The sequence below is a fragment of the Zonotrichia albicollis genome, chromosome 8 (genome assembly GCF_047830755.1).
Source record: "Zonotrichia albicollis isolate bZonAlb1 chromosome 8, bZonAlb1.hap1, whole genome shotgun sequence".
NCBI lineage: Eukaryota > Metazoa > Chordata > Aves > Passeriformes > Passerellidae > Zonotrichia > Zonotrichia albicollis.
In genome coordinates this window covers 21610583-21636992 of record NC_133826.1, presented here as the reverse complement: position 1 = coordinate 21636992, position 26410 = coordinate 21610583, and the positions used below count along the sequence as shown (strand labels likewise).

Here is a 26410-nt window from a genome sequence, read left to right as displayed (position 1 = left end):
AAATCTGTTTTAAAAGCTGGCTCCCAGCTTTTACTCAGTCCAAAAGATAAAAAAATCAGTGATGCTTAAAAAACACAGTACCTGTTTAAGCAGATTTGTAAGTTTTTTTTTTTTTTCAGTGACAAATATGAAGGTAAGAATTTGAGACATCAGACCTTCCCTGTACAGCCTGTCCTGCTTACTAACAGGGCCTTTACAGGAGGGCACTACTGCACAGACCAAGTGATAATTCAGGGTTCCTGGCTGTAAGGCCCAGTCACTGCTTGGTTTGCCACACCAGCCCCATTTTCACACCAGCTCTCAAGATCTCATCCTGGCCTAGAGAAGCAGTTCAGTTTGTGCAGGAGCTAATCTGTTTGCCACTGTATCACCAAAATCTAACCACCATGACAAAGTATAAAAAAAGGCACATGCTGCTTTGCAGCCCTCTGCAAGTTTAAAGAGAAAAAAGCTCTCACTGACTTCAAGAGCCTTCAGATCTAACCCACAGTGGAACAGCTTCACTCTATTTTTCAAGAGAAATGAAATGTAAAATATCATCTGATTATTCAGGCTTGAGTCTGATCTCACAAAGAGTATGCAGACAATCTATTGGGCTGGAGCTGCAGAGGCTGTCGGTGGCACTGCAGAGCAAGGCACACTGTGCTCAGCCTGGGAGCTGGCATGCCCTGCCCTTCCTCTGGACAAGCTGAAAGCAGAACTTGACCCACTCCCAGATGAGCTGAAGAATCACCCAGTCATCTGCATAGCTGCCCACTTTCATTAAAATTGTTTAAAGCCAAACACTTGACAGCCATTTGACAAGCTGTGGGTAGGGTTTGTGCCTCACAGCCTTAGAGGTGAGTGCAATACTCTATGTATCATAATCTTGGGATATCAATGTTTAACCATGTTGTAAAGCTCTTTAGTGAGAAAGTAGTATATGCTTTCAACTAAATGGCTACAACCTGGAGCTACTCTCCAGCCTGAGGACTGGGGCAATAAAATGTTTCTGTGTGACAAACTATCGGGAGAGATTTGCTGGTGCTGTTAGTCAGAGTGTAGAATCCCCAGTGCATTCAGAAGCCTCCCTTAAGGAATTAATGCTTGATTGTTTTGCCATCCAAAGAGTGTTTACAGAAGCCAAAACAACCATGCTTGCTGTCCACTGTGCAAAGAGGTGATGACATCAAGAAGACAGGTCACAAGTCTGAGTTTATAGACATTACACTCATGTTGGTATGGCTTTTCATCCACTCAGTATGATCTTATGACCCCACAACTTTACAACCTTCCCCTCTCTGGGCTTCATAGCACCTCTCCACTCTAGGTTAATCATTTCTCTGCCATTATCTGCCAACAGTTCTTATCTCTTTTGCTGTCACTTTATAACAGGGTCTCTTATCAAGCTGTACTAAATCACGTGATGGTGCCAAACCTATCACAAGTTGCAATTCTTCTGATTAGAGACTATCATGAAATGGGATACATGGTTTACAGCAGGTCACTAATGCTGGAAAAAGTACAGAGTCCACTCAAAGACATGCTTGTTACTTTCTGAATTCTTGGATATTTTTTTTGTTGTTGTTCATCACGCCGACTTTCACTGAAGGCTATCATAGCCTGAGTCTCAAGGCCAGAAAAGTTTACAGGCTGCACCTCTCCTGTACTCAATGCTGTACCCCTTGTACCCAAGGGTACGGTATATTCACACCTAATAATGTCTTCTGGTTCTCACGCAGCCACCATACAGGAATCTATAAAACATGGACTTACATCAGCTGGTAAGTAACAGTTTTCTAACTGTTTTGAAGATTCTGTGTAAATATATTAGATTTCTGGGTATCCAAACTGAAAAAATCACTACCATTGGGTGAGCCTATGATTAATTTGCACATATACTTAGGCTAGAGAGAACATTACAAAACCATGTAAAAATATAAAAAAACAGATGATGATCCATAGAGTAAGAATTTTCTCTAGAGATAATGCAATTATCAAATATATATAATTAGATAATTAGCAGTATTTTTATCCATTATGATTTATAATAACTGTGAAATTGTGCATGTGCATGTAGAAAAATTTGCAAAAATTAGATTTAAATTGCTTCTGGCTGGATAATTCATATTGAAGAAAACCACAGGAATGGTTTTGTCTTTTCAGTGATACTGTGGTTTCTGTCAAATGCAGATTCTTTCTTATAGCTGAAAATGTCATTCAGTGGGAGTGGGCTGGGTAATAGAAGTCAGTTAAGACTTCAGAGCAGCAAAGTGAATACTTTCAGTAGCATATGGAAACAGCACCCGCTCCCTGTCAGAAAGCCATCAGGCACAGGTTGCTCTGGCTTGCAGGCACAAGGGGCATTGCACAGCCAGATGTCCCAGGCTGTCCCAGGCTGTGGTGGCTGTGGCCGAGCCCCAATGGGTGCATGTCCCCACCACCTTCCTGCCCTTCTGCACCCATTTCCTGTCTCAGGCCTCTCTGTCTCTCACCACACACCTGGAGCAAGGTGTCTTTCCCTGTCCCACCAGCCTGTGCCCAGGCCGAAACTGGGGCCAAGCAGGCCTGCAGAAGGCTTACCAGAGGAAAATTCTCCTTCATGGAGCAGAAGGCGCTTCTCAAGCCAACCTAGCAGTGCTGCAGGTTCCACAGCCCAGGGTTCTGCAAGGCTGTGCCTCAGCACAGCATTTCCTGGCAGGGATGAAAGAAGGGATCTTTGGCCCACAAGCGGAATCAGGGCACGCTTTCCTCCTCTTGCCCCAAAGTGCGTCATCACAGGGCAGGTGAGGAGTTCACCCTGATGCTGGGTGTGATGTGGGCACCTTGCCATCAAGGGAGGCTTTGGGACCGTGGGGATGGAGGGCACAGCAACAGCTGCAGGAAATAGCCTCAAACATAACTGATCTTTGTCTTCTGGGTAGAGCTGCTGCTTCTCCCAGAGAAGGGCTCCCACCTTGGACTCAAGCGTGTTTCAGCCAGATGTCCCCTCAGAGTCCCTGTGCCTCCCTACAGGTGTGGGGTACTCCTCTGCACAGCTCTGCCCCAGAAACACACGGAAAAGGTGGCAAGTCCAGCTTCCCCTCCAGGTCTTTAACTTTTCCTCTTTCTGGTTGCCACAGAGGGACCCTCTGGCTCTGTTTCCTGAGGAATAGTAAAATAATTATACATCTCATTTATCTGAAGAGTGGTTACTGAGACAAAGTTTCTTAAGGTGAAAGGATAAAAACCTAGGAGAAGGGAAAATAAGACACTCACCTGTGATATTTAGACCAATTAAATGCCATTTTCATGGTTTCCAGAAGACTGGCAGGTCTCAGTTCCCAAAATCATGTGGATATGAGAAATGACATTGCTACAGGGAGTAGCAGAGACTCTTGTCACCTTATCACTTATACATGTGCTGTGTCACAAAAATACCAGGACAGATTCATACAGCATGGCCCAGAAACAAGCAGGCCTAAATCTTGGGAAACTTTCAAAAATCCTGTGTACTCTGATTCAGGGGAAGGATTCTGTCCTTCCATGACACTGCTGAGCCAGAACCCATGGTAGCATCCCTGAAAAACTCACCTAACTCAGCCTTGTGAACTGATCACCATGCACCTGTAAGGGTTAAATGGAACCCACACCAGGGTTGGGTTCCATTTAACCCTTACAGAGGGCCTCTGCTTGGAGCTGGGGGAACCAAATAGGAAGTAGCCAGATTCTGTTCTTATTTGCACTGGAGAGTAGTTCTTTAGAAAAAAAAGCTGTCCTCCCAGGTTAGAAGTACAATCAGCAGCAGGGTCACAGGCTCATAAGAGTAAATCCTATCCCCAGGCTTTTGCTTTTGTCCTGTCCTTTCTGGCATTCTCCTTCACTTTTCCCTTTCTAACCAAGGCAGAGTGGATGGGTTTCTGAGAGGCTGCCACAGCCTCTGCACCCTCACCCCACCAGCCCCTCAGGGCAGGGACCCTTGCTGCTTCCCACCACACGGGCTGAGTTACCCTTGTCAGGGAGCACTCTGTGCATTTCCCCATCTGGCAATAAGTTAGTTTTTGTTACAAACCACTGACATGTCACAGCTTCCTCCCAGCAAGGAGGGCATCTTCCAGCTCCCATGAATGCAAATCAGACTCCACTGGTATAAATAGCAGTGGACCTCTCCCTTGGAGGGCAAACACAACCAGCCTGGAGCTGGAGTGTGAGTGTTGTTGACACCTGCTTTTAGGTTTATAGTCATACAATCAAAAAGGCAACCAGAATTCACAAAATCTTAATAGTACATACTATCTTGATGACAAACACCATATGGACTTATAAATGGTTTTATGGAAGTGGCATGATTTTTTTTCTTCTACCAGATTCTGAGGCAATACAAAGATAGTTGACTAGTTTTATTTTTCCTTGAATCAGCCTCTTGTCTTAGCATCATCAGGGACATTATGCAATTTTTATAAGCATTAGCTATGATTATTTAACAGAAATAACTGTTTAATTTACTTTTAAAAATTGTTATATAAGAGGAAAAATAATCTACTTGTAGTTTACAACTGTGATATTTTTCAGCTTGTAGAATACTTACTGCTGTCTTCATTTTAATGTATGTCCTCAGGCAATTAATAGTATTCAAATTAGGGCTCATGAGTTTGGCAAAGTTAGTTTTTATGTTTAGTAGTAATAGGAATAGTAGCATTTTCATGTGATTAACAAAGACAGTATATACTACCTTTTAAAGTTTAGATCAAGATTTTGGCCAGCATTTATACAGGCAAAGCTTTTACAGCAGTGAACAGTTTGAGCTGTGTGAGGACTGTAAGATATGCCATAGGTTATTTTCTTATGTCATTGGACTTTTGCTGTTACTCTTATCAATTTTCTTCCCACTTTTCCTGTCCTCACTTGCTTATACTGCAAATGAGCCATCTAAAAGGAGCAGTATTTACTTTTACATCCAATTTTTTTCTCTTAGTCTGATTTTAAATACCATAGTACATGAGGCAAAGATGATGCCTGTGTGAGGGATCGCTCCACTACTGACAAAAGCCTCAAGCTTCTTGTCTGTGAGGGTAATTTAAAGGTCAGCTCTCAAACTTGTCTTATATATATAAGGTGAAAATGAAGAAGTGTCTGCAGGAGGATTTGTGTGCATCTGTCTTGTGGGGAAACCCATTAAAACTTCTCATGATAGATCATTATTAATGTCTAGAGTTTACTCACATATTACATGAGTACATATATATATATATAACCTTATATATTAATATATATTAATACATCCTTATGTGCAATGAGCAGACATGCAAATGTACACAATCCTTATCAAGATTTCTCAGTGTAAACTATGCCTAGTTTATCTTCTCATAGTTATTATTTTACATTACGTATGGATAAATCTTGGGACAAATAGCTATGTATGAGCTTAAAGCTTTTTCATTATAAAGATCAGCTAAAAAAATTTTTTAAATAAAGTTTTCCAAACTTTGAAACATGGAGGGAGGGGGAGGGAAGAAGCAGACCTAAACCATCTCTTTTTTCCACCAGCAGATCGAGGTCAATTGCCTCAGCAAAAGAAATTTCATTTTTAAGCCTGTCTGTGCAGGATAGAAATCAATTATCTCTTATGATACAGAGACCGGCGCTCAGCCCTGACGGGAGCCTTGTGGTATATACAAATATATTTGGAGTTCTATTCCCAGACTAAGCTCTAGCTTTTTAACTAGAGGTTCCACACTCGGCTCCAAAAGGGTAGCACAGACAGAAACAAAATCGCCTCATCAGAACCGTAATGATCAGTGCTGGGAAGGGGCGATGGATTGCGGCGGAGGGTAGCGGGGGGATGGTCCGGGCAGTCCCTGGGCCGCCGCGGGGCAGCGGCTCCGCTCCTGGACGCGGAAAGGAGCCCCGCTGATGGATTCGCCTCCCCGCCTCCGGCTGCGGGGGAAGCCGCCGCCCCCGCGGCAGACAGCCGCGATCAGCGAGCGCGTTTCCCCGTCGCACCATTAGCGGCAACACCATTGCCCAGGCAGTGCGGAACTAAAGGCGTTTTCCATACAGAATTCATGTCATTTCGGGGCGGGAAGGGGAGGGGGGAATTTCTAATAGACTCCCTGCTTGCAAAACTGGATCTTTAAGTGTTGAATAAAAGAGACCTGATGACGGGATCGATCCAGGGAAGCCGTGCCGCCAGCCCTGAGCACGGCTCACCCCTTCCCTAAGGGCGCCCGGGCATGCCTCAGCCCTTCCACGCCTTCCAGTTAGTTCAGCAGAATGTCGGTCGGAAACTGCCTTGCAGCAACAAGTGCCGGCCGCTCCTGCCCCCAGGCGTGCGGGCCGCCCCGCGGGAGGGAGCGGGCCCCGGGCGGGCGATGCTCACCGGGCCACGGCGGGGCCCGCGCCCCGAGCCGGGCGGGACGGAGCAGACGGCGGCAGGACGCGGTGAAGTGTTACGACACCTCACTGATGACTCACTTACCAATAAAAGAAAGGCAATCAGAGCGATGCTTTACCACCCACTTGGCCCTGCTCGCTCTTCTCTCCGAAGTCTCCTGTCATTCTGCAGCACGCTGCTGCCAGGTGCTCATAAAAGCAGTGCATTCCGACGGGCAGCAGGAGCTTGGCCGAGCTTGAAAAATGGCTTTTCAGTCAATAATTGACCGTTTGGAAATGGCTCTCTATGCCGGACCAGAGCGGAACGACGTCTCTGTAAAGCAGAAATGAATGATTAGCTGTATAAAATGAAGGCAACAGGCACAGACGTGGTCCTCTGCGGTGTGCGTTTTACTACAAAAGTATTTCAGTCTGAGGCATCCACTCTGTTTTGCTGAGAGTGATCAAAACCAAACCAAACCAAACTAAACAAAGAAACAAAAAAGAAAAAAAAAGGGGGGGGGAAGGAAGAAAATGAAAAAAATGAGGGGGAAGTGGGAAGTGTATTTTTGTGTTTGGAGTGGGTTGATTTAATAAGTTAGGGATTTTTTTTCTGGGTTGTTTGTTGTTTTGTTTTTTTTCTAGAAGGGACAGTTCCTTTCCCAAAGCCTGAGTTGGAGGCACTAGCAATCTCCATTTAATGAATCCCAGGGAACTGAATGCAATATCGCCTGGGCAAAATGATGAAAGGAGACCGTTGGCTACGGGGTTTGGAAGGTTTTGAGGTAGTCTGCTCTGATCATATGTAGGGATGATCTGCTTATGACAGGAGGAGAGGAGAGGAGAGGAGAGGAGAGGAGAGGAGAGGAGAGGAGAGGAGAGGAGAGGAGAGGAGAGGAGAGGAGAGGAGAGGAGAGGAGAGGAGAGGAGAGGAGAGGAGAGGAGAGGAGAGGAGAGGAGAGGAGAGGAGAGGAGAGGAGAGGAGAGGAGAGGAGAGGAGAGGAGAGGAGAGGAGAGGAGAGGAGAGGAGAGGAGAGGAGAGGAGAGGAGAGGAGAGGAGAGGAGAGGAGAGGAGAGGAGAGGAGAGGAACTTTATTTGCCATGCTTTTCCTGATGTAAATAGTATCGTAAAGTTGGACGTGACAGGTGTGTGAGGTCAAGCAGCAAAACCGCGTTCGCAACTTTCCCATCTGCACAGAGATCCCGTGCCGGCCGCACTGCCGCACGCTGCCTTCGCCGGGGCGCTTCTCGAGGCAGCGCCACTGCGTGCCCGTGGCAGTGACAGCCTGTGCCCGAGGCTGCGTGTCTATGCCGAGGACAGGATGCGTGATGCTGCCTCCTTCCCCGAGCTTGGCTGAAGTCACTGTTTTCACTGAGTGATGGCTCAGAGCGGCTCTGGGCAGGCGGCAAACGGGAATGTTCAGCGGGAGAGAAAGGGAGACAGGATGAGGATTTCCCTCCTTAAATACTTCCCTTTAAGTCTTTTTGATTGGTTTTGGATTTAGACTTCCCAGCGGAAAAGTTTCAGTCCTCCGCTTATTTATCTATTTTATTTGTTTCTGGGAAGTTTTTCTTGAACATCCACCTTCCCCCTTCCCCGCTCATCCCACACCACAAATGCTCTCTTTCGCTACTTTGCTGGGAAGGTAAATGAAACCTTCTCCGGGATACCTCCCGACACAAAGCTGGAAGAGATCATGCTATTTGTTTCTCATCGAGATCACTCCAAGCTGGAAATGTCTCTGCTTAGGGAAAAAGACTTGGAAATTTGCTGAGGTTCCGTGCCTTCTTGGAAGCTGTAAGCAATCAGAGCTTGCCTTGAAATATCATCACACAGAAACCTCTGCCTTGGAAACAAAGAGGTGGAAAAGCTGCAGATTACTTAACATTAGAGAATGGGGTTTTTAAAATGTAAATGTACATACATTTAAATAGGGAAGTATAAAGTATTCCAGGTCTTGCTCCTTGTACTAATCAAGGCTGCTGGAAGCTCCCCGAGCCATCATCTTTTATAATTATAATTACACGCGTCAATCAAGACCTTCAGGCAAAGTCAGAACAAGGCAGGCAAACTCAGGAGAGAAATCGCATTAAAAAAAAAAAAAGTTTGGAGAACTTGGTAAGGAATGGAGAAGAGATTAAAAGAAAGGGTAATTAAGGTTGCTCAAGGCAATCGTGAGAGCTAGAACTCCATGTTAAATTAAATGTAGCCACAAGGGACCAGGTATCATTTATAATATGTACTGCCCTAAACTGTTACTTCGGAGAAATGTGGATGTGTAATAACCACTCCAAAGTATTTTCATCCATAGCGATAGCTCGCAGAGTCACTTTGCCATGTACAGTTGGAACTCCCTCCAAACAATTCCCTGGCAGAATGGCACTAAGCCCCGGAGTAGGAGGGAAGAGCCCGGGGACCGGTGCTAGGGCCGCGCCCGCGGGGGAGTGTTGCCCGCTGGGGCACTTAGCCGCTGTGCCCGCGGGGGCCGCGGCCCGCCTGAGCCCCGCAGCACTCGGGCTGGTTTTGCCTGCCCTGTCCCGGATGCGGCGTTTCCTTCCCCGGCTTTTCCCCAAAACGCAGCTGCCTTCCCGGAGCAGTAGTTACGAGAGCGGCAGCACGGAGCGCCCCGTCGGGGAATCGCCAAGCAGCGTGACCCACTCGGCGGCGAGCGAAAGGGAGGGGACCGGTTGTCCCCGATGGAGCCCAGCGGGCTGCAGGACCCAGGTCCGCAGGTGTCCTGATGGTCTGCTGTAAATGCGCTTGGAACTGTGCCCTGATGACTCTTCTCCTGCGGGGCAGGGCTGGGAGGAGAGGCCGCTCCTCTGCGAGCCGCCCCCGGAGCGCTCCGGCCGCCCGTCGGGCCCGGACGGCCCGGCCGCAGCTCGGAAAGCCGGAGGGCCGCGGCCCCGTCGCGAAGCGGAGGCCCCCGACCCGCAGCCCTCTCGGCGGGAGCCCGAGGGAGGGAGCGGAATCGGCGCTGTGCCGCTGTCGCCGCCAGTGCTGAGCCGCCCGGGATCAGCGCAAGGCGATGCTACACGGTGGCGCCTGACAGAGGGCATGTTTGTAACTAATGCACCTGGGAATAACTTCCCAAGGGCCGAGGCAGGGTCTCAATACGAGCTACTTCTGCCCAGAAACGGGGTCATTCTCTCTAGATGGTATGGTTTTCAGCCAACCCGTCTTAGCCGTCGAACTGTTCGGTCCCACATCTCGCCATGTTGCTGTCCTAAAACTTATTCGCAGAGGACCTGTTTAATTGTGAAATAATAACTTGAGAAATAACGTGTTGGTATCGTTCGCCCGCTCGTGCTCCCGCCCGAAGACGAATGGCGGAAGGTGAGAGTGGAAGGAGACAGAGAGGTCCGGGCCTCTCTGAGCGTTGGATCCATCCCCCAAATATCAAACGCTGCACAGAGAAGGGAAAAAGACTTCTTCTACGCCGGTGGTGCTGATGTTGGGTTGGCTAGGAATATGCGTTGAGTTAGCAAAGGTGTCCCAGCTACTGGTTGCAAAAAGTTAAGAGCACAGCCGAGATCGCTCTCTGCATGTGGAGCGCCTGTCCCAGCGCGGGTTCACCCTGCGATCATCAGCATTGCTGAATAAGTTACAACAACCGCCAGTTTTCACTATCGCTCTCCCAGCCGATGGGAAATGCCATACTCCGCGATGGGGACACTTCCGCGCCTCACTTTCCATCGGAAGCAGTTTTCACCGCCAAACATTTTCAGCTTCTCCAACACTTTATACAGATTAAAGTCAGAGGAGAACGGGCAACCGAGCGCTCGGACGAAGGGCTCGGATGCTTTCCAAGGTGCAAATATCGCTCATCCCACACCATCAAACCTATGCGGCGCAGTAGGAACGGCGCGGAAGCCCCCGGGCCCTCCCGGAGAGCGGGGCGGAAAGGCCAACGAGGGCAGGCAGACCTCCGGCCCGGCTCGCCGGGCGGTCGGCACCCAGTTGCCCCCGGAGCCCCCGCAACGCCGCGCCGCGGGACCGCTCGGCTCTCGCCGCTGAGGCGCACACTTGCGAGAAACGAGTTCTTTAGGACAACTTGGAAAATAGTGCCGCTTGCTGCACTGTGAGCCGGGGAAGGGGGACTCAAGCGATGGCTCTGTCAGGGCTTTGGCTTCTGTGCAAGGGAAGAGACTGGCACTGACCGATTTCGCACGACGCTTAGGGAAGGGAGACCCAAAAAGCCTGAATAAGCACAGCGAGCTCCAGCACGTTTCCCGCTTGCTTGTTTCAGACTCCAGGGCTGCGGGGCGGCAACGTGTCCGCAAGGGCAGAGGTTTCCACTGTCCACCCCCGCCCGCCCAGAGGGAGGGCGAGGGCCGGGGTCTCCGCAGCCGGCGCTGGCCGGGCGGAGGCATTGCCCCACCGGCCCCTAGAGAGATTGAGCGTGGCTGCCCACTGGCAAAGAGGCACAGCCGCTGAAGGCAGTGCAGGCGTAGCCCGGCTTGGCGAGGCTGGTAGCCCGTCGGGCTCCGCTGGGAAGAGGAGGCAACAGGCCAGACCCTCACACCACAGCCCCGTTTTAGAACCGGGTAGGGGTGACTGCACTGGGCCACTGTGTGCGCTGGGGTTGTTGCTCATCCCGCCTCTGCCTTATTGGCTGCAGCGGCGGTGTCGGGGCCCCCCTCCGCCGGAGTCCTCGCTCCCCACAGCCCCCGGGCTCCCGGAGCGCCTCCCCGCGGGCCCGGGGCTAGAGGTCCCGACTCGGCACCTCCGCACTTGTACCGGGGGGAAAAGGGGAGGAGGAGGGGGAGGGGAAGGAGAAGGAGGAGGGAGGGAGGAAGGGAGGAGGGGGACGGGGACGGGGGTGGGAACCCTGGCCAGCAGCACCAGCGGCGGCAGAGTGCTCCTGTGCACTGTGCCGCTCCGCATGGATCGGGGCGCCGGGCTGCCGCCGTGCTGAGCCCCGGGCGGAGCTGCTGCGGGCTCCCGGGGTTCCTCCTTCCTCCCCAGCACCCCCGGTCTTCCTCCTCCTCCTTCTCTCTCCTCCGCCTCCCGCCGCCTGCAGCTCGACTACCACTCCGCGGCTCCCTTAGCCGCGGGCGCCCGGCGGCTCCTCCCGGCGGCCGGGGCCGCTCGGTACTCCCGCTGCAACTGGGCAAGGGCTGGCGTGGAGCACAGGGAGGGAAAAACAGGAAGAGGGGGAAGAGGCAGCAGCCGCCGAGCGCCCCTTGCTCCAGCTAAATCTGTGCTGCCGTGTCCAGGTGCTGGTGTCGCGGACGGACACGGAGCCCCCAGCCCGGCCCGCAGCCGCCTTGTCATGCTACCCAAAGTGGAAACGGAGGCTCTGGGACTCGCCCGGTCGAATGGGGAACAGGGGCAGATGCCGGAAAACATGCAAGGTAAGGGGGGAGACGCAGGGCGCTCCCCCTCCGCGCACGCTCGGGTTTCCCTCGGCAAAGCGCCCCTTCGTCCTGCCAAAAAAGTTTGCGGCAGTTGCTTGCGAGCTGCCCCGTCACCGCCCGCTCCGCGCCCCGCAGAGCCCCTGCCTTCCCGGGCCGGCTTTCAGGGCGGCTCGACCGAGGACCGGGGGCCGGGGTGCCAGGGCCAAGGCGACGACAAAGCCCTGCTCAGAAGGTGCAAACGGGGCCGAGAAACTGCCAAGCATCTGGCCGGCGAGAGCCTACCCTGGGGTGCAGACGTCCCGTCGGACGCTGCCCGGCCCCGCTGCAGATCCAGAGGATCTCGGTCTAATCCCCATTCCGCGCAAAACTGCCTCGAAGTTTATGGCAGGTGGAGGTACGCGTGGAAGTTCTGGCGAGCACCCTGCGTGTCACACGCCGTCCCGAAACGGAACCCGAGGGCTCTGTCCCGCGGGTGAGGCGCCCACAGGTACCTTGCAGGTGGTAGCGGCGGTGTAGCGAAACTTCGCAGGAGCTCTGTGGCGGATTTGCGGGGTACCCAGGAAGGCAGAGGGATGCCCAAGCTGGGATGGTGCTGGAAATGTCTATCTCGGGCGGCGGGACCGGGCTGTTCCCGGTGCCGTACTCGGGGCCGGAGCAGTGCGCGGAGGGAGGCGGCGCAGACCCCGCCGAGGGTCGGCTCCCTGCCTTGGAGCCCGGTATGGCCGCCCCGCCCCGCGCGACTCTCCCGGGGCAGAAACTCCCGTCCCGGCTGCTCTTTAGAAACTGTCCCCTCTCCTCTTGGGAGCCTGCAGGCAAGTAGAGGCAGGGTGGGCCGGGGGTTTCGGAGGTGCTGGGAGCGACCCGACCGCCCCTTTTCTCTCCTGTGGAGGATGCTCCGTGCAAGGGCGCGGCGCTCGGAAAACCCCTGCTTTCCCACTCTTTCCTACAGGGAGGGCAACCTCGCCCCAGACCCTGCAGCCGCGACCGCGGGAGCAGAGGGGAGGGCCGGGCCCTCCTCCTCCTCCGCCTGCGGCCGCCCCGTGTCCGCCCCATGCCGCTGACAGGAGGCGATCCCCGGCCGTTCCGAGGTGGCTCAGGAAACGTTTTGCCGGCAGTGTGACGGCGGGATAATGCTCCCGTGAGCTCCATGAGCTCCCTCGAGCGCCGGGTGCAGCTCCTTGCCTTGGCAAGCCGGGCCGGGGGCTTCGGGCCGAGTCTGACCGCCCCGCTGCTCCCGAACTGTGGCAGCCGCAGAGTTAAAGACAAAGAGGCGACATCCTAAGCGGTCCAGCGGCGATGCCCAGGGCCTCTCGCCGCGTTCAGGAGTCCTCCGCTGCCACAGAGCTTGTCGAAAAGGTCGGAGGTTTAGAGGCAGGGAAGGGGAAGGAAACCGGCCGTGCACTGACCAGCAAGGTTTGTTCTTAGAAGTAACGGGAGCGGCTGACTGGGCTCCTTGTGAGGGTTAGCCTGGCTCGAGTGGGCACGCTCCGGGCATTCATTCCGCATATTTTAGCCCCCCGTTCCCTCCTGACCGCCGGCTCCTCCCCGAGCGGCAGAAACTTCAGGCGGCGCCGGCGTGCAGGTTTCACGGCAGCCCCCGGTAGCGGGGGCGCCGGGTCCGCCGGCCGGGCAGAGCCTGAGCGCATCCCCCGAGCACGGCGGCCCCGGCTCGTGTCTCTCTGCCGACACGGGAACAGCTAAAGAGCGTTTCCCCCGGACCGCGGAGCTGCCGGCTGCCACAGCCGGGGGTGCCAGCACGCAGCGCTTGCCCCGGCCCGCAGGGGTGGCGGTCATCCCGAGACTACGGGCTTGGGAGGCGCGGAGAAGGTCGTTTTAACCTGGTTTGGCGAGTAACCTGGATTTCACACGGGGCAAAAGTGCTGGGGCCGTGAGATACAGCTTTAGTCTAGCTAAAAATTTTCTTTCTAGTTGAAAGAAAACTTTAACGGAAAATAATTACTTTCAATATACAAGTGACAATCTTTTCGTTCTGCTTTTTTAAAGCTTGCACCTGATCATTTTCGGATTTAAATGAATTCTTTCAGTTTGTGATTCCATAAAATAAGGACTAGGCACTAAAGGCACTCTATAAGTATAAATACTTAGAACATAAAACTTAGAAGCTGATGCATTTTACTACACTTGTTAAGAACCATGCAGATTTGCTGATGATGGGAAGTTGAATGTCTCTATGCAATTTGTTTTTTTAAATAAAACTTTTTTCTCCCTCTTTTCAGTGGCGTGCTTGTTTAAGTAAGCTTTGTCTCTAGATAAGAAAGTTGCAGAATATTTGAGTTAGTAATGTAAATTCTAATTGAATATGCTATTTCTCCTTTCCCCAGTGTCTCAGTTTAAAATGGTGAATTACTCTTATGATGAAGACCTTGAAGAGCTGTGTCCAGTCTGTGGAGACAAAGTGTCTGGGTACCATTATGGACTTCTCACCTGTGAAAGCTGCAAGGTTCTGTACTAATCAGTCCATAAAAACACAAGTAGAGCAAAACTGTTTCAAAGAACAAGCAGAAAAAAAGGATAATAAATAAACCAGATGTATAATATTTTGGGGGTTTTTTTATATGTTTCTTAATACATTCACGTTAAATAATTAACCACCAAAAAGCTTTAGGATGTAGAAGTCTCTTTGAGAGAGACCTCTGCACAAATGCAAATAACTGGGACTGTTTTGCATTGTACTTTTGTCACTGTTTTTTAGTATTTTGCTGTCGTGATGTAGTTCTAGAACAACTTTCATTGCTAACTCTGCTAAATACTGGTTTTAGTTGATTTATATTTCTTTTTCTGGAAGATAAAGTAGGAAGATTATCCTTCATGCAGATCAGCTTTGCAAAATCTAATGGAGCTTTCTTAAGATTTTTATTTTTATTCTTCACAATTGCAATGTCGATCTCTGTGATTATAATGACCATGCACTTTTTTCATGCAAACTCTAACTGTCACTTTGACACACAAAGTCAAGTAACCAATTAACATATAGAAAGATGAATATACCTGTGTTGGTCTATTGTGCTATAAGGTTTAAATAATTGTGAATTTATGTCAGATTTTTCATGTAAAAATTTTTAAAGGGTATTTACAGTTACTTAAGCAGTGCAATGTAAGTGAAGTTCCTTTGCCAGAACAATGCAATTTAAAACACTCGGTTGCATGGAAAAATTAACTAAGCCCACTATATTTTCACTAAAAGACAATCAATGAGAAGTGAATGACAAGCACGTACTATCCCTCCAGCATGCCCCACTGGGATGTAAAATAGCCAGAGGTACTCTGTACTACTCTTATCTTTGCAACTACTTATTTCATGTAAAACTACTTGAAAATGAAGATTTTAATAATTCTGCAATGATTTAAGAATGCGAAAGGAAGCAGTCAGTGTCACTATTTCTGCCACTGGTGTTAGAGGCATGGAAGGCTACAGCCTCCTTAAAGTCTCACCAAGCTTTGACATTAAGTCTCTAAAACATAGCACTAACAGAAGAAAACCTCCTTTGCAATCTAGTGGCTATCTCCTGGGCTCAGCTGGCTAATTTAAAATAAACTATGTAACTTTGTAAGTGCTTGAATGGCTTCTGAAAATTATCGTACAATGAATTCCATGAAATGCTGAATGAAACACACGTTCAAGCAAAACAGGCTAATTTTTGTGTCTATCATACAGGGATTCTTTAAGCGAACAGTCCAGAATAACAAAAGGTACACATGTATAGAAAATCAGAATTGCCAGATTGACAAAACACAGCGAAAACGATGTCCTTACTGTCGATTTCAAAAATGTCTAAGTGTTGGAATGAAATTGGAAGGTAAGAGCTATAGTCTTGTTGATATCTTCAACTCTACTATAAAATTATAGGATAAGATGTTAATGCATTGTATTTTATATTAAAAAGTTATATAGTTATGGCTTTGAAATGTTAACAAAAGGTTACTTTGTATGGTCAGTGAAATTGTTGCTTTATAAAAAAAATCTAATAAGTAAATGGTAGATTACTACCATTAAGGAAGCAGTCAAAACCACAATCCATTTTGTCATATAAGTATATAGTTTGGTATTTCAGGCTTTTCAAGTTCGTGAATTCATGGATGTAGATTGAATAATTTTGCAGCTTTTAAAAAATACTTAATTTAGATTAAATATAAAACAACTGTCCAGATTAGAAATAAAATTATTCATTTGCTACAGAGAGTGATCTGATTTTATTTGCATTTTATCTAGGGTTGGGTTGTTTTGGTTTTTTTACATATATTCTTCATATGTAAAAAAACCAAAGGGAGAACAAAAAGAAACAGATAAAATAAGGGTTTTTCTCAGACTGACCTGCCTTTGAGATTAAGGAGCCAAATAATCTCTGAAGTTGTGTCCTATATTTTTGTGATGCTGCACCTGCGAGGCTGTTGTGATTGAAAGAGGATAAGGCATTTGGAAGTACACTTTTTGACTTCATTTCACTTTGTCATCTACAGAGAACAATGAAAAGTGTACAATACCCTTTCAGATAACCAAATGCAAAAATATCATCAACGTGAAGTTGTGAATCATGCATGGTTCATTCTAACTTTGATATATAAAATATTAAAATTCAGATTGCACAGTAGATGGCATTTTTCTTTGACCAAGGACAATTTCTTAAATTCCTTACTGTTACAACTGTATGAAGTGACATTCACCCTAGACGCTTAGCCAGAAAAAAATCAGGCCAAGGAGCAAAACTGTAAGCCATGAAGGGAACCTGAAAGGACAAGAGGCAGTCACCAGGCTCTGGCAAAGGGAGGCTGTTGATACAACTGAAGATAAACAGAAAAATCAGCCTCCTGCAGTTTGATTGATTCAATAGTGTTGTATTTGCCCACAAGACTGAGCTAGCACTGACACACTGCGCTAAACATCCTGAATCATTGCATGTGCTTCCAAATTCAAACAGTACAATTACAGGACATGTGGAATCCTTTTGTCATTGTTGGCATTAAGAAGAAGGATAAAATACATTTGTCTACTCTTACTTTCAACTCCTCTCACTTGCTGACAATGACACAAGACTAAACTTTGTCTTCTGTCATTACACAAAGTTCACCTTAAATTTAAGTGGGATGTATACAAAAGCACTTCCTAATCCTATTTGGCTCACAGCTTTTAATTGCAGAGTACCTGTGGGGATACTGTGTATACAGATTTAAAATTAATTACATTTACTAGTGATAAAATTAATTTAATGCATTTTGTTAAAAGTCAGCATTCAGAAGTAGTATTGGCAGCTCATTTTTCCTACAAATTCAAACAAAACACCTGTAGTTTTAAAGGTACTGCAGAAAATGTACTTTAGCTTTCTTATCTACACATCCATACAACTTCTTTTCCGCTGTTTAGAAAATTGGAAGAACATGTGTTCTCTTAATTGTGAATACTTGTGACATTTATATGTGTATTTCCCTGATAGTGATATATAAAGCCTTAAAAGTCGAGTTCATAAATTACCATGGACCAAAAAAATCATAAAGTGTTAAAGTCCTTACGTGATAAGGTACAGTATTATGCGTATCTAGCATTCATAATAAATTTTTAATGTCCTACTAATCCCTAAGATAAAAAGCTCAAGAACTTAACCTCCAGCAATCTCAGCAGTCTCAACATGTCACCAGGCTGTCAAAGGTTCCTCTTTCAATCTAATTGCCGTTGGGCAAGGTGGGCTTGGTGAAAGCTCCTCACTAGTCCATCACATATATCCCATGGTGACAGAGACTGCGGTGACAGAGACCACCAGTATGACTCCCAAGGCAGCTGTTAAGTAGGATTTGTTTTAATTATTTCTAATTCCAGAGATATTATAAGCCAGAACAGTGTCAATAGTTTCTGTTTCACTTCTATCTTCAAGTAGAAGGCAGCAAGCTGACAGCTTTCTCTCTGCACATTCCAACTGCAGCTAAACATTTCCATAGAGCTCAGCTAACTAGAAATCTCAAAGTTTTACACCAACCTGGACAGAATCATCAAAAGGAAATGCCTCCCTTTTCCCAAGAGAAATGTATTCCTCTTTGTGACTACTGAACATTTCACAATTTACATTTCAGATGTTTTGCTGCGGTGGAAGGCAGTAATGGAATGATTATAATGAGACAATGTGCTCTGCTGGATACGTCTCAGACAAATTCTGGACTTCAGCCCTTGTTTCTTAATGACATAGTAGCTTGATATAAACCCAAATGTACATTGAGATTTCCACATGATCCCATAGCAGGTGTGAAATTCCTGTAGCCATCCATTGTGTTTGTCCCTGTGTCCTAATCAATGTACAGAGAAGTCCTTCTTTGTTAGTAATATATGCATGTGACATTTAAATCACTAGAAAAAATTGACATTTTTAAAGTCAAAATAAATCCTTTTCCTTAGGAACAAAAGTGCAACTCTGAATTTGGAAAAAAAAAAAAAAGAGTTAAATTTTTACATTTCTGCTCCTTCCTAATATCTGTTTGATTACAAATGTCAATTCCAAGTGTTAGTAATGATTTACTTCCTCCTTTCCCCTGACAGCTGTGCGAGCTGACCGAATGCGTGGCGGTCGAAACAAGTTTGGACCAATGTACAAGAGAGACAGGGCATTGAAGCAGCAGAAGAAAGCTCTTATCCGAGCCAATGGACTGAAACTGGAAGCCATGACTCAGGTGATCCAAGCAATGCCAACTGACCTGACAATATCCTCTGCAATCCAGAACATCCATTCAGCTTCTAAAGGCCTACCTCTGAACCATACTGCCTTGCCTCCTACAGACTATGACAGGAGTCCCTTTGTGACCTCTCCCATCAGCATGACAATGCCACCTCACGGCAGTTTGCAAGGCTACCAAACCTATGGCCACTTTCCAAGCCGTGCTATCAAGTCCGAGTACCCTGACCCTTACACCAGCTCACCAGAGTCAATAATGGGCTACTCATACATGGATAGTTATCAAACAAGCTCACCAGCCAGTATCCCACATCTGATATTGGAACTCCTGAAATGTGAGCCTGATGAGCCACAAGTCCAAGCTAAAATCATGGCATATCTGCAGCAAGAGCAAGCCAACAGAAGCAAACATGAGAAGCTCAACACATTCGGGCTTATGTGTAAAATGGCTGACCAAACCCTCTTCTCCATTGTTGAGTGGGCGAGGAGTAGCATCTTCTTTAGAGAACTTAAGGTAGGTAACAATTTTACATTATATTATCATTCAGTCAAGAAAAAAATACTATTTCTTACAATCTTGTACTTCAAGCAGGAAAGCACGAGGTTTTTTTTCTTCCCCCCCCCCCCCCCCAGCATCTCATTCTTTATTTATTTGGCTTGAAGTAGGCAAGCTATTAGAAGCGAAACTTGTTGCTGACTTCCACCTGAGCCTGTAATTAACTGTAGCAAAGAGATTCAATATTCAGTTCAGCTTTTCTGTACTTCAATATTTATCACAACTATTGTTAACATCCGTAGGGCCTCACATAATCCTACGCCCTCCCTGTCAGCATCGCTCACTGTCTGGCTTGAACTCAGGGTTGTAAGCACACCTGTTCCACCATTCCACATTGATTTGTGTAATTATTTCATTACCTTATTTAACATATGGGGGAGTGCCATTTCTGTCCACTTCCATTCACTTTATATAAGTCCATATTTGGACTATGCAGTTTCTCAATGGGATATTATTTTATGCATTCCCGTGTATCTTATTAACTGCGCAGGCTGAAACCTAAGCAGGATACACACGGAACAGAAAGCAATGAGGAAGCAGACACCTTGAGGACTCCTTTTGATTCTCATCACCACTGATACATGGGGGATTCCTTTAGTCTAGGCTGCTACAATGCTCTTAATTTGCTGGAGCACCCAGGAAATCCTTCTGCACAGTTTTCTGGTGGACAGAAATTCCCCCATTTACGTTTTTCAGGCTTATTGTTAAAGCAGCTTTGTGGTCTGAAATTTCAAATCAGAAATTTTAAGCCAGAAATTTGAGATCAGACAATAGGTATGAACTACAGTTTTAAGCACTGTTTCGATACAAAAATCAGCTCTGGAAAGAATAATCTTCAGTCTCAAAAACACCCTCAAGATGGTGAACTAAACTCACATCTGAGTTTCCCTGTTACATTGCTAGTTACTGTGTCTGTCTGCTACAGAGAGATATTTTTGCCACATTTGCTACTGATATCTGTAAAGTTTTGTGACTGCCTGTAATTTCTGACTACTTTCAAACTAAGAGAAAATAACTCAGCTTCCAAATACAACAATTACTGTAGGATTTCACTGTGAACTGAATCTACATGAGTTAAGAGCACAAAAGGGATATCTATTGAAAAGCTGCACTCAGAGAGCTTGCCTCAACAGCATGTCTGTCATGACCATAAGGACATGGACACATGACATAGAGCCAGATTACAAGAAAAGCAAGCTGTATATGCTGCATATGCAACTCCAGCTCTTGCCATTTTTTTGTGAGAATGATTGCAGGAATCACTGAAAGCTCAGTCTATTCAAAGAGAAAGAAGAGAGAAAGTTTACTTAGAGAGGATAACCAAAATGCATTAAAGACAGTAAAAGACTCTCACATGTTTGTTGTCTCAGTTGTACACAATTTTGTAGTCAGCTATAAGCCATGCTACTCATTTTAAATAATTTAAAAGTTGAAATTAAGAACATGTTATATTTCCAGTAGACTATGTGGCAAATATCTGAGACCAGATTTTTCTGTCCATACGCTGGGGAGTATTGTAGCCTAGAGTAAGGTATTCTAGAGTTAAAAGTGACTGTCTTGTATATACCTTTCAGTGTACAAACTTTTAAGTTACAATCTGCCCTAAAATTTCATTTATGATTAAAGTGACAAATTTTATAAGCATTCAACATGCTATACTGGGAACAGTTTTAAATATGACTTTCACCTCCAACTTCAGCCTGGATTATGTTCTTCAACCAACCTGTGTTTACTAGTATAGACACAAAAGATGCAGAAATTTGTTTATGAAAATGCTGACCAACTTCTCCTGGTTCTGGATGTATTATACATTACCATGTACACAGAAGCTTCTGGAAATACACATATTATAAAATTTTGCTATATAGAGCCTTTGGCTTATGAACTGATTTTCACACATTTGTAGAAGGCATTGCTTTCACCTTAGTGTTGGTACCCTTTGTAATTTGGAAGCTTCAAAGTCAGACAGTCTCATACCTTCTGGCATATCCTGATTATTTTTTTCAGCTGGACAAGATCAACAAAATTGCACAGCATTCCAGAACAATAACAATTCATTAAGAAATCCATCCACATCCAAAATTTAGGGACCAGACTATACGCAATGCTAAGAACTTTAAGCTTTTCAGTTTCAGAAGCATGTTTAGATCAGACCCTACTTTTTTAACAGCACTGAGTAACAAAATCTCTCTTTTCAGTTGAGAGGACAAGAACAATATTAAACAAAAGATTTCCAAACCTTTCTTGAATGCAGTTATCTTCTATCCATCCACAATTTCAGGTTCTTCAGATCAAGGTAGCAAAAGCAGCTATTTCAGATTTCTACACAGGACATGAATACCTGTGGGTAAAAAAAAAGCCACCTAGGACTATGACATATTTTAAATGCAGAAGGAAGGGGAGACAATTGTGATAAAAATGCAATTGTATTTTCAGAACACCTAACTTTCTTCCCTATCTATTCACAGCTGAGAAGTAGGTATTTGCTCAGAACTATATTTTACTCTTATTCCTACCTGTCTAAACAATGGAATATTGAGATGTCTTTCAGATAAGACAGGTGCATCAGCAGATTTCTGGGACTAAAAATTTAAATTACTCAAATAATTAAACAGTACAAAATTGTAAATGTGGTTTGTGTGCAATTCATCTTGGCTTTGTCATGATGAGTGATGCCTCGCACAACTGGCTGTTAGTTACTAGGAGCATGTCTACAATTATTTACTGTATCTTTTCATTATAAATTTTGTCTTACACCCTCATCTCTTCAATTAATATAAAGGAGCAATCCTTTTCCTTTCTGCTAAATGTAGAGATTTTTATTAGCAGAATTCAGGGGGAGGATATGATAAAAAATGCTGTCCCAGTCTGTCAGTGCTTTAGGCCATAATTACCCTAGAGATAATAACAAAAACCCACCACTGAGCTGCAGCTTTTAACGTTCCCTTCTTTCTTCCCTTTTGACTGCAGATTTGGGTTTTTTTAAAGAGATCTCAAATGAAAAAAAAATCCATTTTAAAACTTTCCAAAGCTTTGACCAGTTTAAGCTCATCATAGTCTTCTCACTTGTTGATCTACAAATTTTCGTTGCCTCTTTTGGAATATGTTACAATTTGAGGATGTAAAAGGGAAAAATATGGACTGTGTAGAACTACCCACAGCATGTACTGCATTGGAATATCACCTGTATGGATTTGAGTATGTAATTTAAGGGTAATTTTCACACTTGCTGAGGAGCAGATCCTCTCATCTTCATGTGGGATATCAGAAACTACTGGAAAAATTAAGGAAGCCAACTAGTCAGGATTAATAATCATTCAAATCAGCCAATTGCAATTCTGTAAATTTGAATTTAACACCTGCTAAAATCTCAAACATCCTTACATGTCATGTGAAGTCAGAATACTTTGTAAGGAATAATTAGGCCATAAATATTGGGGGTTAATGTTACATATTACTTTTTTATTCATAGTGAGGTATATTTCTGTTTGGTTCTTTATACACAGATGAAATAATACAGAGGTGACATCCCAAAAGACTCGGGATAATAGTAATAGTATTAACAGTATTAGTATTAGTATTAGTATTAGTGTTAGTATTAGTATTAGTATTAGTATTAGTAATAGTAATTAATAGTAATAGTAAAGAAGGCCTTTGTTTGCTATTCTGGAGTTTTTGAAAGCTCAGTAAATATAAAAGTAAGATATATCCATCTTATCCTCAGCTAAGAAAACTCAGGAATGCCCTGGGGATGCTAGATTTGTCGCCAGCTGTCTTAGTCAGGTGAAAGGTCTTTGTACAAAGCTAAAAAGAAAATATTGCAAGAGTTTCTAGAGTCCAAAGGCTGCCTGGCCCCAAGGAATGATGCAGGCAGCTTCTCTGGACTGGTCTTTCCTCATCAGCCCACATCAGGGAAAATTCAAAGACTGCTTCCAGAGCTAACTATTACTGAACCCATAAAAGAAAGCAGTCTCTGCCTGGAGCAGGAGAAAAACAGGACCTGCATTGAAAAACAGTCCTCAGGACACTTTCTTCTGGCTGAAGATCAGAAAAAAATCAACTGAGTGTTAATAGCTACAAAAGGCACTAAAAGAATGGTGACTCACAAAAAAACTACCTTTCCTTATTTGGCTATTTTAGTGAGGATGTCATAGGTCAAAGTACCATGTGAGCATAAACCTTGTAGTGAATGATTGCAGGAAGAACCAGTTCACTTCATGGTAAAGAAGCTCATGCTACAATTATTCACTGAGTTTGCAAATCTAGACCATTCACTGATGTCACACTGTGTCAGTCCCAAGCCAGATTTCTTGCTGTAAGTATAAATTTGCTCATGCTTACATTAGCTGTAGCCTTCAAACAAACAGTGGTTTATCACATATCTCCAAAGGACCCTGTCTATAGAACTTGCACTGTACATGGCACCACAGATATTTTGGCAGCTCATAAACTAACAAAGACCTAGCTTTGTGTTACATATTCCCCAGAAGTGAAACTATATTATCAGAGTTTTAACTTATTTCTGTAAGTGCAAACTTAATGTGAATAGGATTAACAGAACTCCTGGAGGCTCTTAATTTCTTCTGTGAAATCAATTTACATAGATGTAATAATGTAATTCTTATATACAAGCTTTAATTTCAAGTTTCAGTCCATATGTAGTTGAGTACCAAGGAATGCATAGAAAGTAAGGAATTATACAATGGATATCCAACAATTAAATGGAATTACCACAGAACAGCAAAAAATAGTTTTGGGTTCTGTTGGGGTTTTGTTTTTTTGAGAAAAAGATCAGCCCTGAAATACCTTAAAAATTTTCAGGATGATGAAAGGTTGATACATTATTAAGACTTAAGTAATCAAGGGCAATTTGATAACTTGAAGTGCTTTTGGACTTTGTAGTGTGTGTTTATCAGGACAGGAAATGCAACTCACATAGCTGATGAAATAAAATTTCTGCAGTGTTCTTTCAGTTACGGAAGCTGCCAGAAACTGAGGTGCAGGAATACACTTGATTCCAGTAATCAGACTCGTTAATATGTTGGCATGTGTAACTGCTGATTTGTACTCTGGCTTCAGTGTGTCTGGGTCTAAGAAAAATATTCCTCGAACACTAAAAAATATAGAGGAACACATTGTTAGCATAAACTTCATGATGATCTGGCTCTTCTCTGGAACAAGGCAAATTAAACATTGTATTTCAGCATGAGGGCATATGATTTTGTAGCCTTTCTAAACAGGTTGTTCAGTGCTGGCATATTTTTTAGGCATAAAGATGACATTCTCTTATGCCCTTCCATGTCAGAGCTGGTACTTTAGTTTCACTCTGATGTCGGATGCCATCACCCCTGATAGCAGGAGACTGAGTTTAGTCTCTCTGGATTCAGTAATTTTCTATCTATTAGCCAGTTAGGCATCATGCTGTGAGTAAGAAACACGTTCCATGTAGGTGTTTTTGGAAAGACTGCCACTTCTGCACCTGAGTGCACCTGCCCCCAGCACTTCACCAGCAAAGTTACCGTGAACAGCCGTGGTGCAGTAACTAAATTTTGTTACTTACAGAGAAAATTTGAGCAAGAAACCATTCAAAAAGCTGCCAGCCCCTAAGTAGAGATGTAACAGCCTAACATATGGACACCATGACTTACATAGCTACAGCCACTCCTGCTACAAATCCTGAAGCAGACACTGAGTTAATCTGAGTTTGAGGTATTGGTTACACAAAACAGAAGTTTAATATTACAGTTTAATTGTTTTCCTTCAAAATTTAAGCTTCCAATTAAAGTTTGACAATTGCCAGCACTGACACAGAAAGATTACTTGGGTGTGTTAGCAAATGTATATCACATTGCTGTAGGGCGAGATGAAAAACCAGTGCTCTTTAGATCTTGCATGCTGAGTAGTCCAAAGGGATGTTAGAGTTAACTCCAACAATAACTCCTGTACTAAGAAACTGAACAGGGAATGCTCAGCCATGTTGACAGACTGTTGTATTTTCAGGCAATTTTTAGCTGTTACTTTCTGCTGTGAAGGCCTGATAATTTTGCCAAAAGATGGAGAGCTTTACACATTGAAAACTAAACAATTCCAATCTTTTGGAAAAATCAGATACATTGCCTGATTTCACCTAGTAAGGTCACATTTTTATTGTCAGAATGACAGAGCTTCACTTGCAAAGACCTCCAGTTTTTGCAAGATTTGCCCAAAAAACAAATGCCAAAAAGAGCTGTTTTTTCATCTGCAAATTATGATATTTTATATAACCAGGCTGTAGATCTTAAAGCAGGAAGAGAACTTGTTCCATTCCGATCCAGAATTTTTGCATGGTATCTGTATCATTCAGAACCAGCACTTGTATACAATATCTCTATCATATTTCTAATCTATGAGATGGCTCCCAGTTACAGTGGAAGTTTGCCTCTATAAATTTATCAAAGCTGGTCAGATTTAAGTATATTCTTCTGTCAACCTGTAGCCTTTAGGATCACTTGCAGTAAGGATGACATCCCAGCCATACTGAAGTCACTTACAGACTTTTTACTACACCCTGCTGAAGCTGCATTATATCAATGGATGCTCTTCTACACAGCCATATGAAAGCCTTGTAGAAGCACAACATCTGAACAAAACATACCTAGGAGAGCGGGAAACTGTGTAGTTCCTCACCATAAATGTTGTTGGTGCTGCCTCTAGTAGCACCACAAATATGTTTTCCACAGCACTCAGCCATCGGACTCATTATTGGAGAGAAGGCCTAAAGCTGAGAGCTTTCAAACTGCGCTGCAGATCACAGGATCACTCAGAGCAGGTTGGACACCTTATACAGCTGTATAAACACAGGAACATACTAAAGGACTTAAAAGTATTTTCCATTCCAGCACAGTTTTATTCAGAGCTAATTTCACCTAAATCACAACACACCATCTTAGCCTAATACTAAATGGATTTGAAACATTTTCTCTCCATGTGCCACAGAAACCGCTGGGCACAGCAGCACCACGGCCTCAGCCTCACTGAGGGGCAGAGCTGCCATCTTCCCACAGGACCATCCCATCCCATCCCATCCCACCCCACCTCCCTCTCTCACAGAGAGCCTTGGGAGCCAAAAGGACATGGCAGGACTGGAAGGGACCAGACACGGACACATACCGGCAGTGAGGGAGCCCAGGGCCCTGGCTGGAGCTTGAATGCCGCCGTGGGTGGGGCCCAGGTGGGGCCATGAGGAGGTGTTGGGGCTGGCAGGTGAGGGAAGCGCTGTGCCCAGCGCAGGCATCAGCAAATAACACGGGAGAAAAGCTGAAAAAAACGGCTAACACGAGGCACGGCACTGCTCCTCTGAGGCTGCCTCAGGACCGAGTGAAGGGGTCGGGGCTGGCAGCCCGAGGTGCCGCCCGCAGCTCTGCGCCCCAGCGCCGCTGCAGCGCGGGCAGGGCAGGGCGTGTGGCGGGGTCCGTGCCCAGCCCCGGGCTCCAGCCTCGAGAGGCTGAGG

At 45.6% G+C, this 26410-nt stretch overlaps 1 protein-coding gene and 1 long non-coding RNA gene across 8 annotated transcripts in view; one reads left to right on the top strand and one right to left on the bottom strand.

Annotated features, from left to right (window-relative positions):
* The window catches only part of LOC113459279 (uncharacterized), a 161509-nt gene extending 158782 nt beyond the window's left edge, over window positions 1–2727 (bottom strand). For all 3 annotated transcript variants that reach the window (XR_012581389.1, XR_012581388.1, XR_012581390.1), the window contains exon 1: window positions 2563–2727. This is a non-coding gene — a long non-coding RNA (uncharacterized LOC113459279). The remainder of the gene's footprint in view (window positions 1–2562) is intronic.
* The window catches only part of NR5A2 (nuclear receptor subfamily 5 group A member 2), an 87546-nt gene continuing 62585 nt past the window's right edge, over window positions 1450–26410 (top strand). The window contains exons 1-5 of one of the 5 annotated variants that reach the window (XM_074546234.1): window positions 1450–1763; window positions 11551–11688; window positions 14034–14152; window positions 15368–15509; window positions 18233–18879. In XM_074546234.1, coding sequence (XP_074402335.1) covers window positions 1700–1763; window positions 11551–11688; window positions 14034–14152; window positions 15368–15509; window positions 18233–18879 — 1110 coding nt within the window. In that variant the 5' untranslated portion in view covers window positions 1450–1699. Of the gene's footprint in view, window positions 1764–10962; window positions 11043–11260; window positions 11689–14033; window positions 14153–15367; window positions 15510–18232; window positions 18880–26410 lie in introns of those variants that run through there. The other 4 variants (XM_074546231.1, XM_074546232.1, XM_074546233.1 and 1 more) reach the window with 4 other exon arrangements.